Source organism: Pinus tabuliformis, chromosome 4_2 (assembly GCF_031772625.1).
Source record: "Pinus tabuliformis cultivar Carrire ecotype Pingquan chromosome 4_2, CPIR1, whole genome shotgun sequence".
NCBI classification, from domain to species: domain Eukaryota; kingdom Viridiplantae; phylum Streptophyta; class Pinopsida; order Pinales; family Pinaceae; genus Pinus; species Pinus tabuliformis.
In genome coordinates, this window is record NC_142304.1 from 721,790,683 (window position 1) to 721,804,280 (window position 13,598).

The 13,598-nt window shown below is 36.2% G+C and overlaps 1 protein-coding gene and 1 pseudogene across 1 annotated transcript; one reads left to right on the forward strand and one right to left on the reverse strand.

Annotated features, from left to right (window-relative positions):
* Nucleotides 1–527: 527 nt before the first annotated feature.
* LOC149171585 (uncharacterized) lies at nt 528–1,775 on the reverse strand. Its single transcript, XM_089427513.1, has one exon. It carries the CDS (start codon nt 1,492–1,494, stop codon nt 868–870), a length of 627 nt encoding a protein of 208 aa, XP_089283639.1. The 5' UTR covers nt 1,495–1,775; the 3' UTR covers nt 528–867.
* A 4,110-nt stretch (nt 1,776–5,885) lies between these two features.
* On the forward strand, nt 5,886–12,493 carry LOC149171586 (uncharacterized; annotated as a pseudogene).
* Nucleotides 12,494–13,598: the final 1,105 nt, after the last annotated feature.

Sequence of the window (13,598 nt, forward strand, 5' to 3'; positions counted from 1 at the left end):
ATTAACTTTTTAATAGCAATATATCAACATGTTTTCTAATATTATGTTTTGACTTTCTAAATCCAATATACAATTATGGTTTTGAATGAAATACATTGGTAGGGGATAGTCATGGTGGTTATTGCCTTGGTCACCAACAAGCTTCATATATGCTTAGCCATCTATAGAGGTTTCTTGATTTTGGGCAATTAACTTATCCTCTTGATTTTGGGTAATTAACTTACTCTAAAATGAAATAAGACATTCAATGTGTTCCTTGTAATATAGATATAAACAAAACATCTAAAGAAAATTAATTGCACAATGATCCAGTCCAAGAAAACAAGGTTTTCCACAAACCAATTAAGCCTTTCAACCTTTTCGGCTTATTTGCTTATATCAAACATTTGTGCAGGGTTTCAACCAATTAACATTTCATTAAGTATGTATTTACAAATCAATGACACTATCAAAATTATGTCATTTCATTGAGTTTGTAACAGTAATATTTGAATTATGTTTTTATGGTAAAAAATTAACACTATCAAAAACCTCAGCTCAGCGGTGACACTTAATTTAGATGTACAAAATTCTCTGCCAAATTTTATCAAAATATAATCAGAATTTCTTAGAACAGGACATTAATATATGAGACAGTATATGTTAATCCTTCGATTTAGCTAAATGCAAAATGTACGATTGGATTTACTCCGAGAACAAATTTCCCAAACGGACTCCAGCTCTGAAAACAAGATGTCCCGACTCACCCAGTGGTACCGGTGTCAGCAGGGAAAGTGCTTATCACCTCTGGAAACCCAACCTTTGTAGCATAGCAGCAGCGTGATGTTATGGCCGTGACAGTACAGTCGTAACCAGCTTTGGCGTTGATCAAATGCACCCGCCAGTTTCCAATGTCCATGCTGCAGAAAAATCGCCGCCAAATAATATCTCTGGGATAACAAACTCTCTGTTCATGTAATCCAGCAGCTGCCTTGCATCACAAACATCTTCATACAATTCAAGCTGGTGATTGTTATCAAAGTCGTCCTCCAAAACCTTAATTTCATCCACGCATTTAACATCCAGATTTTCCCAGAAACCATCGGAGATGAAGATCTCCTCGCCAGATTGACAGATGTCATCCTTCAAATCGAGAACGGGATTCGGGGGAATGCCAAGCTCGTCGTCTGAAGCCTCCAAGAGATAACAAAGATCAATCCCCGACTCCGAAACTAGGGTTTGGCGCTCGTGCTCGCCACAAATATCCGTGTTCGCCGACTCATCCCCAAAGTTGGAGTCAAAAAACGTGGAACATGTCGCGTTCACCTCTTCGTCGGGGTTTCTCATGGCTTCACAACCGAAATCCTTACTGGAATCGCATTCTTCTTCTGCTGCTGCTACAGTTTCATCTAATAGCGGCAGGTCAAGAAATGGGTCGGTGTCTTGGCCATTGAAGCGTTTGGAATCCGGCAAAGACTCCGGCTCTCGGCCACGTTTTCTGAGCGTCTGGGACATGCTTCAAAGAAGGTCTGCAGATTCAAACACGGAACACAACAGTGATGATAATTCGGTTGCAGCAAAGAATTGTTTATTTTCCTATAACTGCCGATCTGGATAACAGAGAGGATACAGAGGAAGCCGATAGCTGGATTGGTTGTACTTGGCTAGCTGGAAGTTATACTTATACATAAAATGTATGTGTGAGATTGCAGATGTGGGTAGAGTCTGGCCTAAGAAAGCCAGCGGAAAAGACAATTATGGAAAAGATAAAGATGCCATGCATTTCATTTCAATGGTATAACATAAAAGATAAAGATATGGAAAAGATAAAGATGCCATGCAATTCATTTCAAAGATAAAGACTCGCTGTTTTCTTCCTTTTCCAACACCGAATACTCCGCATTCCTTTTCCTAAAACTACATTCAAATCACCGGATTTCAAATCCGACACGAAACCAGACTTTGATTCAATTTAAGCTTATCACCGGCCGTCTTATTCGGAATTCCAAGCTTCAGTTCGGGGAATTCTGCAACGCGGTGACCGGCAGTGCATCATTTAGATGTTTCGTATGCAAATACACTTTAATTTCGCGTCAAATTATTCTGCAACGCGGTGACCGGCAGTGCATCATTGAGAGGTTCCGTATGCAAATACACTTTAAGTTCCCGCGTACATCATGCGGGAGATTTTCCACGCACTCCATACTTTACAACGACATTAGGGATGCCGCCCTCCATCCTTTACAACGACATTAGGGATGCCGCCCTCCATCCTTGTTTACATTGGTTGTTTACATTGGTCATTGATTTGACCGTTATCTTTAAAATTGAATATTACTCCTTCCTCATTCAAAGTTGCCCTGCCCCGGCCCCCATCTGAAGAAATACTATCTTGAAGCTTTTTTTTAAGTGGGGGAGAGATCCCTTTTGAAGAATCAACATACAACATATGTGGCCGAAGTCAGCAGATATACATATCGCCGAAGCGAGAAGAGCATCATCATCATACAACATATGTGGCCGAAGCCAGCAGATATACATATCGCCGAAGCGAGAAGAGCATCATCATCATACAACATATGTGGCCGAAGTCAGCAGATATACATATCGCCGAAGCGAGAAGAGCATCATCATCATACAACATATGTGGCCGAAGCCAGCAGATATACATATCGCCGAAGCGAGAAGAGCATCATCATCATCATACAACATTGTACAGTTATTTACCAAAAATAAAATATATTAATCAAAATGAAAAATTAAATGTCATTAGTTTAAAGACTCAGCGATTAAAATTGTTTTTGCTTAGTTAAGAGTTTTTTTAACATAAAAAAACATGTTAATGGCCCCAGAGGCATTAGCAAGAGTGAAATTCTTCCTTTACGGACCACCAATTAGTTATTCTAAAGATGTGGTTTTCCTTGAATAATGGTAATGAGTCAGTGTGCACTTGTTGTTAGCACTTAGACCAACTAGTTATTCCAAAGGGGTGGTTTTCTTTGAATAATGGTGATGAGTCAGTGTGCATTTGTTGTTAGCATTTAGAGATGGTTGTCCTCACAGCTAGTTTGATAACTAAGTTATGATAGTTATTCCAGGTGGTGTAGTTTTCCTTGAATACTGGTGACTTTGTGCATTTGTTGTTAGCACTTAAACATGATTGTCCTCACAACGGGTTTGACAACTAAATTATGATAAAAAATTCACCATGTAAAAAAATAAAAAAATTATACCATCTCTATAAAAAAATATTATCGTACAAAATACATTTCATTAAAATAAAATAAAATATCTATCATAAATATCACTAACTTCCATATAGTTTTCCTTTAAGCCTGAAAAATGTTTGTAATATTATGTTCTAACCTATAACTGAATAACATTTGAAAAAATAAAATGGTATTAATAGAAACATAATTTGATGTAAATGCTAAATGAAATATATTAATTAAATATTAAGTAAAAGTTATAATAAATAATATATATATATATGATACATGATGGAATAAGAGAGGATGTAGCAAGTAAAAGTAGCATTTCATTCTCACCTAAGTATTAGATAAGGGAGCGAGACAAGAATGCCACTCTAGCTAGCTAGACTATGTTTAAGAATTACTATTTTCGTGATTACTCTCCTATTTATCCATAGGAGTACTGTTTTTTTGGAAGTTTATCGAGAAGATTTTATGTTGATTAATGATTGTGGTCAATACCATAAGCGAGCGATGACATGATTCAATGGTTTATTATTTTTGAGAGATTTTTTAGTTCATCTCTTTTGTTGAACGGTGTTGGGGAAGTTTGACATCAAAGTCACGAAACACAAAGGATATGAAAACATGAAAATATGAGTATTTGATATTTGATATTAATTGGACATATTATTTATAATAAATTTATAAATTACATATGAAATATGAAATATATGAAACATTTATATGATGATAATTCAAATCTAATCATACAATTAATGCATATAAATCAAATATTATTAACTGTAATTTATTTCTAAACCAAAAACACATCAACAAAAAGGTCTTAAATGGCTTGTAGAGTCCCTAAAAATCATACAATAACAAATAACTAGTACTACATACCATCAAAGTCATTGCCTATATTGGGATTCTTAGCATCAATTCACCCTCTAAGCATTAAAATTAGATAGCAAAAGATTAACATGTCAAATTGAATTTTTTTTTGAGTGATTGGTACATTTTTACTAGGGTCATGATAGAGGAGTTCAACAATCAATGCCACCAACATCGAGGTACATAGAGGGCTTGGTCCTTTTAATTAGATGCTAGTTCCATACCCTCATACATGGAAAAATCCAATGGAAATGTTGCAATCCCCCAAATCTTGAAAATCATTAAGTTTGTTGTATTTTGAATAGAATAAATAATTCTATTCCAATGAGGTTGGAACCACTCTCAAACTTCCTGAGTCAATTAATGGTAATATTAAAAAATTAAGTAAAATGATGAAAATGAATGATAAAGGATGAAAATGAATGAAAACTCCTTCTAACATTGTTGAATTTCCCTTATTTGCACTGCAAAACCTTTGAAACCTCCAAACCTGTGACTGAATTGTGTACAAATGAGGCAATAAATCAATTTTAAGATGATTTTTTCACTAGACACATGTCCAAATTTTGGGAAATCAGTAGGGCTCGTGTCCCACACCAATTAAATGTTTATCTTGTGAATAAGACATAAGTCAAAATCATGTCAGACACATGTCACCTACATATCATGTCTGACATGTGAAATGTGTGACACAAGGGGAAGGTGAGTATGTGTCATGTTACTTAGCTTGTCTTTCTTGTCTCGGGGAAAATTCTCCAACATTTGTGTTTTAGCCAATTCTGTCCAAGGGGAAGGAGATTGTTAATGAATGAGATTATCACTCAAACAATGAGGTATTTTCCACTATTTCAGACTAGGTGCCGAATTTTAGGCACACGAGAGGTAGACAAAATTAATACCTTCATACAGTCGACCTATACTAGCAACTAAAATCTCTTCCAGGTAAAGTCTTCCTTGAGAGGAATGATGCAAAATATGAGATCATGTTAATGATGGATGAGATCCATCTTCAACTATGGGAAATGGATAAGCACTCAGAAAGGATTGAGATCGTCATTATACATGGCAAGAGGTTAGCCCCTCCTTACAGTGGTGTGGATCTAGACTAATTGAGGTTTCCACCTCCTCCTGAATTTCCAAATGTATAGTATATTTTTGTTTATGGTTGTTATTACTATGGTTATAGAGGTCACTTTTTGTGTTCTTGATATATGTTCATAGCTAGTTGTCACTATAAACTCTCGAGATGATATGACTTGGTCTTATTATAGTTTTGAGGACATATATATTTTTTCTTGAAAATGTTAGTATATTACTGTATTTTTGAACAAAAGTCTTACTCATGGAAAATTTTAGTGGCTAATATTCACAAGAAGGCTAATTTTCCAAGTGAGCTAAAAAGCATTAGAATTATGCAAATTAAACAATTAAAACTCTAAAAATTTCAATTAAAATTAAATATGATTTTAATTAAAATTAAACCAAAAAAAACATGTCATGAAAAAAAAACCTTTCCCTCTGTAAATTAAATTACACCTATAAAAATATTGTTAAAAAAAATAAAACTTATATTTTAAAATAAATTATTTACTATATATTTTGATGTTTGTAAAAAGCAATTGTGGAGCCTTTCATCCCTGCACATAATTAGGCCGATAGGCCTTCCTATGAATGAACATAGTCGTCTACACTTTCATTCTCTGACTGACATCTGGATCTTCTGTTGTTTGACATCTGGCACAAATTTTCCTCTTTCCGCCTGACATCTGTTTCCCACATGCATCATTATTCAGGGTTTCTCATTAGCTTGGGTTAGTTATGGCCGTAACCACCTTACCCCTAACCACATTCTCGCCTCATTTGCCTTCTGCGTGCCCGGAGGAGCTCTACTCACGACCGATGACATTGATGATTTGTGGCAGCACTTGAATCATTCGAACATTAACCTGTTGCTATGTTTTACTTTTTTGCTGCTTGAAAGAGAAAAACTCATTCCTCTGTTTTCTTTATTTGCTGTTTGAAAGTTTGTTTGTAAAGAATCTGCAGGTAATAACAGAGGTGCGGGGAATTAGGATGGTTTGTGTCCTCATTTATTTCTATCATGTTTGGGAACCAAAATCAGACGAAGAAGTCACATGGTTCAAAAATTGGTGTGATGAGGTTTTGGGAAACTGTTTGAGGAAGTTGATCGACCCTAAACCATATCGTTTCAGGAAGTTACAACTTCTTGCAACTGAAGATCGCCATTTAGAAAGCATACTGAGGAGGGTAGAGTCACCAAACCTGATATGGCTACGCTGGAACAACTGTCCCTTCTTTTGCCTGCCTCCCTGGATTCCGATGAAGAATATAAGGGTTTTAGAAGTGGTATGAACCAAATTGAAAAAATTGTGGCAATCAGAATCTTAGGTGAGGGCTAAAGACAATTTTGTACTTATTCTCTTTTTTTACTTTGCCGCCCTAATTTATGGTAGATTGTTGCTACAATTGCTATACTAGAACAGGCTCTCGAATGCATTTGAAGGGTTTTGTAGATAAAGGCTATCATCTTTGTATTTTTCTTACTGTTGAAAGATGAATATTGCATGGCAGGCACCTCTGGAGTTGTGGGAGCTACATGTTTATGCTCCTCTTTCAATGTTCCCAAAGTCCATTGGACAGATGAAGCACATCGAAAAGATTGTGGTGTACCAAAGTCACACCAGCCTCTCAAGTGAAACAGGCAACCACGGATAAATTTGGGAATTTGGAATAAATCTCATGGTACATCAGTGATCACCAATTTTATAAACTTTACAAATACAAAATAATTTTTAGGTTTTCAAAACTCAAAAAGCATGATTGGCCTGCAAAAGCGAATTAATATGACATTTATGTATGGTACTAATCTCGAGACTTTGTATTTTGTTATGGTATATTGACTTCATAGAAATTCAACAGAATGGTGTGGAGCCAGAATTCTTTATTTATATTATCTATCAGAACGATTTTCAATGGATTCACATACTGTTCACATTCGAACTGTATATCCGCATTGTGCGCCCACAGACATATCGTAAAGGGGGAGAGAATGGAGCCTAGATTTTCGCATTATTTAGCTGTGATGAGACCATATTCTTTTTCTGAAAAGGTGGTTTCCCATTTTAATGCCCGCCATGTGATATCCTCTCTGCTATCTTTCTCTTTTTAGTTCTTCACGGGATCTACATGCAATTTGTAATGAATTGATTCTGAGTTTTATTTTCCAGATTCATCACATTGAGATTTTTTTGCTAAGTTTTAAACCTGTAATTAATTTTCGAAAAAAATAAAATAAAATCTCCTAATGAATTATTTGAAATGATCCTTTGAACAGATTTTCCAAGTTCGCAAATAACTCGGGATTGCTGGGAGCAAATTAGTACACCAAATGAATAACTTCTTAAAACCAGATTGAATCTTGAAGATATCTTAGTGGGCTTCGCCTAGATGGGTGGTTTGTCTGCCCCCACCACCCACTAGCCATCATCTGCCCAATACCAACCCATCCACTGCTAAATTTCTATGATTAGCTCTTTCAAATCAGCTACAATTCTTCTGGTTGACAATCCCATCTCTTTCCATCAACCACTTTTGACACCACTGGCCTTGCATCTGCCACTTCTTCATTGCTTTAAAATTTTTGGCTCATAGTTTATGAAGAGTAAAGTAACAACACCCACCACCTTTGACCCAACATATACGTGTTAAAAAGTAGGATAATAGGTTTAACCCAACCTCTATACGATGTTGGGTTTGTCTGTATCTGCATGCTATATCAGCTTTTTGAGAAAAAAATTGCAGAACTAGATAGAATAGTATACTCCATAATTGCCATGATAAGCAATGTCAATGAGATGAGATTTAGTTCCATCATTGCCCAATTACAGCAACTTCCATCTCAATAAAGCAATTATTGTGGATCTTTGGGTGAAAATTGTATGAATGGTGCTTGAAATTGGAATCAAAAGCTGATGGTTGCTCAATGTCCTATGAGATGGGAGACCACTGCACAACACTGGTGGTTTGCAACACCTTTGGATTGGGCAACAACCAATGGATACTTTGATGTTGTAAGAGAATTGCTTCATTTAGATGGAAATCTTCTTATCATGCTCACATCACTAAGAAGAATCAAAAGGCTTGAAGCTGTGTTGGAGGATAAGGCCACCTCCATTGATGCAGCAAAAGGCCGAGGCCTTGTGGCCAGGGAACTTATGGGTGAGTGTGAAACAAGTGATATCAACAACCTCATTGATGCAGGGTATGGTGGGTAGTTGCTCTACACTACTGCTGCTGCAGGGATTGTTGAGTTGGCAAGGTGTCTGTTGAAGAGGAAGCCATTGTTGGTGTTCGGAGAAGGAGAGTATGGAGTTTTTGACATGTTGTATGTAGCTGCCCAGAAGTAAAAATGCTGAAATATTCAGGGAAATCCTTGGGCTTGCCCATGATATCAAGTGCCTTGGATGCGATCAGGAGGACGATGAAGCAGTATATGAGTCTTCCCCTTCATTTGAAATGATGAGCAGGGTTGTTCATGCTGCCGCTAGGGGAGGGAGTGTGGAGATTTTGAGAGAGATTTTCAAAAATTGTCACGATGTTGCCTGGTACAGGGATAGTCAAGGCTCAACTACATTGCATTCTGCTACAAGCAAAGGTCAACTTGAGGTGAGGTCTCAAGATATTAAGTTTAACATTTCGTCTAGCCTGAGACAATATTTTATTATATAAATGAAATGGATTACTCAATCTGTGAACTTGCCTACGAGCAATCTAACCTGTGCCTTATATGAAAGGTTAGGACTATTGTCAAGAGTAGCCATATTTTGGAAACTATATGAAATTTTAAGGGAGTTTTGGGCATAGAGCATGAAATATTAATATGGCTGAAGGATAGTTGTATCTTCTATGACCTACCACATCTTTTTGCCATTGCTATTTTGCTGCATATTTTCTTGATTCCACGTGGTTTATTTTGACTTGGTTTGCTTCAGCTGTGTGTCTCAACAGGTTTCAAACTGTATAGATACTACACTATCAAGGAGAGATGGCAATGAAGTTAATGGAATGCTATACTCTTGACACGCCATAGGGAATGAATAGTATAAAAGATGATCAACTCATTAGGTTTTATGGGTTCATAGGGTTAATTTAGTCATATAAGTTGTACCAGGTTAGATCCATTTTAAACATGGATTTATCAAGTGTCAAGATGGATGAAATCTTTAGAAGTGTAACCTTTTTAAGTTTAATGAAAAGTTTTGTACCTCAAGGGATTTGATCCTTCTGAACAGTGGAACACTTGACAAACTCAACACTAAGATGGATATAGGCTAATGTTTGTATGCATACAGACATGTATGTTGCTTTTAATTTATTGATGAGGAATTTTAAATTCTGTTATAATTTTTTTAATATTATATTTGGCCAAACTCAACTCAAGTCAGTATTAGACATGAAAGTTGAGCATCTCCTTCACCTGGACTGGACTCCTTATGGCTTTGTAATAATATTTTATAAGTGGTTCATATTAGTAGGCCTTGGTCTGGATTAAGGTTTGTCAATTTATTTTCATAACCATAGAGTTTTCTTGTAATATAGAGCATTATTGGACAATTATATCTTTTATATTCATTGTGTTTTAGCTCGGAGGAATTGTACCTTATATTTAGGCGACTTAGTGCAGGCAGCCACATAAAGTGCCCACATTTAGGGCAGGCAGTGTGAGACCCATCACTTGGAAGCAATGTGCTTCTTTTGTGAATCTTGTGCATAATTCATGATATTTTAACTATTTTCTTAACAATCCACAAATTTCTTTTTATTAGGCTATATTCGGTTGTACTCGTTGTGCTTGTGCAGTTTTTCACATTATAGGGAATCACTTTTAGTAATCTTATCTAAAACTATTAGAAAATTTGTTGGAGAATATTCAATGCTGTCCTCAGTAGAGGGAAAATACTCAAATCTATTGAGCTAATATGCATAGTTGGCTTACAGAAATTAAATATATAAGTAAGAATATAGGCCATCAAACATATGTCAAATAATGGCCATTGCATATGACAAACACGCTATTCAAACATTATGTATAGCTTTCAATAAATTTGTGAGTCTGATGTATGAAAGGGTAGAGCTATTGAATCTGAAAGTTCACACATTCCTTCAGTCCAGGCATTTGCCATGTATTTCACTCACTTAATTTACCCTTTGCATACCTCTTTTAAAGGTCGAATCTGCCTTCTTCATCGTCTCCAAAGTGGATACACATAGGGAATTGTTTAATTCTGTGTTGGATGTGATCTAGAGTCTCCACTTTAGAGTCACAATGTTAGTCAAGCTATTCCTACTATACTTCATTATTTTTTTCTCAAATGTCCCAAGTGTTATGAGAATCAGATAAAGCCCTTCCATCTATTCCTGCTACATTATTTTTTTCTCAAATGTCCCAAGTGTTATGAGAATCAGATAAAGCCCTTCCACAGTTCCACTTAACTAAATAGAGTTTGTATGTGTGATCGTCTATCAGATTCAGAGAGTACGCTATTAGATAGGCTATTCCTACCACATTATTTTTTTCTCAAATGTCCCGAGTGTTATCAAAATAAGATAAATCTCTTCCACTTGACTTCTAAAACGTCCCAACTCCCAAGTGTTATCAGAATCAGATAAAGCCCTTGAGGCCCTTCTACTTGAAGAACCAGAGCACTGATGTCAGTCAGGCTATTCATACTACATTATCGTTTTCTCAAATATTCATGGTGTTATGAGAATCAAATAAATCATTTCCACTTGACTAAATAGAGTTTGTATGTGTGGTCTTCTATCATATTCAGATAGAGTGATAGTGTCAGTTAGGCTATTCCTACTATATTTCATCAATTTTTTCTCAAATGTCTCTAGAGTCACAGTATCAGTCAAGGTATTCCTACTATATTTCATTAAGTTTTTCTCAAATGTCCCGAGTGTTATCAGAATCAGATAAAGCCCTTCCACTTGACTTCTCGAATCAGATAAAGCCCTTCCACTTGACTTCTCAAATGTCCCAAGTGTTATCAGAGTCAGATGAAGCCCTTGATAGGCCCTTCTACTTGAAGAACCAGAGCACCAACTTAGTGTTGAAACTTGTCAAATTTCTTCCCTACAATGTTATTACTAGAAGGATGGAGCACGCTATCACATCAATCCATGAACTTGAACACAAAAGCCAGCTTCTGGATTACCAAAGTTTTTTGTTTAGATAATGGCTTGTGAGCCACCTCTATCTCACAATTGCTATCCATGTGGGATTATTCAAAACCCAACACCAAGAGTCACCAAACTTGATATGGCTACACTGGAACAATTGTCCCTTCTCTTGCCTGCCTCCCTGGATTCCGATGAAGAATATAAGGGTTTTAGAAGTGGTATGAACCAAATTGAAAAAACTGTGGCAAGTAGAATCTCAGGTTAGTGCTAAAGACAATTTTGTATTTATTCTCTTTTTTTAATTTTCCGCCCTAATTTATGGTAGATTGTTGCTGCAATTGCTATACTAGAACAGGGTATCGAATGCATTTGAAGGGTTTTGTAGATAAAGGCTATCATCTCTGTATTTTTCTTACTGTTGAAAGATGAATATTGCATGGCAGGCACCTCTGGAGTTGCGGGAGCTACATGTTTATGCTCCTCTTTCAGAGTTCCCAAAGTCCATTGGACGGATGAAGCACATCAAAAAGATTGTGGTGACTTGTAAGTCAGATTTGATTCATCTCAAAACTTTACTAGAGGAATTCTGTCATTTTTCCTCTCTGCAATACCTGCACCTAAGATGCCCAGATATGAAGTCACTACTTGATTCTTTTGGGTTCTTAACAAATCTCCAGCACCTCAATATCTCTCGCTGCTAGAGTTTGTACAGGCTTCCAAATTCCTTCAGGAATTTGATTCGACTTAAATATATGAATTTGGAATATTGCTCCGATTTGACCTTGTTGGAGGAAACATTTGCAAATATCAGGACGCTTGAATATCTAAACCTTTCGAACTGCAAGAGCGTGGAAGTGTTGCCTCACCAAGTTGCACATCAATTGTCCTTGGAAATATTAATCCTGTCAGAGACAAATTTAAAAGAATTTCCTGGGGATATTGGAAACCTAAGCAGTTTGGAAGAATTTTCTTTGGGAAATGCTTTGTTGGAAATGTTGCCCTGTTCTCTAGGTCACCTGAGCAGCTTGAAGAAGTTGTGGGTTTGTGATTTCCCAAAATTGAAATCTTTGCCCCATTCGTTGGGACTGGTGACTCAGTTGTCAATGTTGTGGGTTGGAGGTTGTGGAATACAGTTCTTACGATCAACATATTCAGCCTTAGTCTTGATGGATCTGAGGCATCCGATAATATCATGGTTTATAATGGAATTAACTTTTTAATAGCAATATATCAACATGTTTTCTAATATTATGTTTTTACTTTCTAAATCCAATATACAATTATGGTTTTCAATCAAATACATTGGTAGGGGATAGTCATGGTGGTTATTGCCTTGGTCACCAGCAAGCTTCGTATATGCTTGGCCATCTATAGAGGTTTCTTGATTTTGGGTAATTAACTTACTCTAAAATGAAATAAGACATTCAATGGGTTCCTTGTAATATAGATATAAACAAAACATCTAAAGAAAAGTAATTACACAATGATCCAGTCCAAGAAAACAAGGTTTTCCACAAACCAATTAAGCCTTTCAACCTTTTCGACTTATTTGCTTATATCAAACATTTGTGCAGGGTTTCAACCAATTAACATTTCATTGAGTATGTATTTACAAATCAATGATTTTGGGATCAAATCCCACAAAGCAATTCTATACCTGGTCTTCAAATTCCTTCAGGCTTTTGAAAGTAAAACCAATGAATTGTCAATATAATTTTACCATAATAAAAAACAATTAGAAAGCCTTTAGCCAACTCAAATTGCTCATTCTTTAGTCTTGAACCAACATCTCTTCTAGAAAGATTTAACAATTCCAATTTAATAATCCTATCAGCCTCTTTTGTACCTTTTGGGACAATTGCTAATCAAAATACTACTCTATCGATTGTTCTTTATGATGGGATATTTAACATTGTCAAATTTGAATCTAAACCATCACTGTAAATCACTTACTTTCACAATGATTTAAACTACTACGAAGTCTCATTGTACGATGGCTCTGTGAGCATTGAAGTTGTGACAGAGTTTGGTTGAACAAGATGTTCATGGAGAAAAAGTATTGCTTCATCGTGGATTCTTATGTGAGAAGTGCAAAATTGGACACTGTGGCGAGGTCCCACCGAGAAGAAGATAATGCTGCCATGCATTTCATTTCATCGGTAACTCTATAACTTACAATGACTTTAGGAATGCCCCCTCCGTCTTTCTTTATATTGGTCATAGATTTGGCATTCCTTTATATTCCTTCCCTCGATAAGCACTTCACATATTGTCATTCTATATGGCAATGGGCTACCCCAATTGATAGTGCTGTGAATCCCGAAC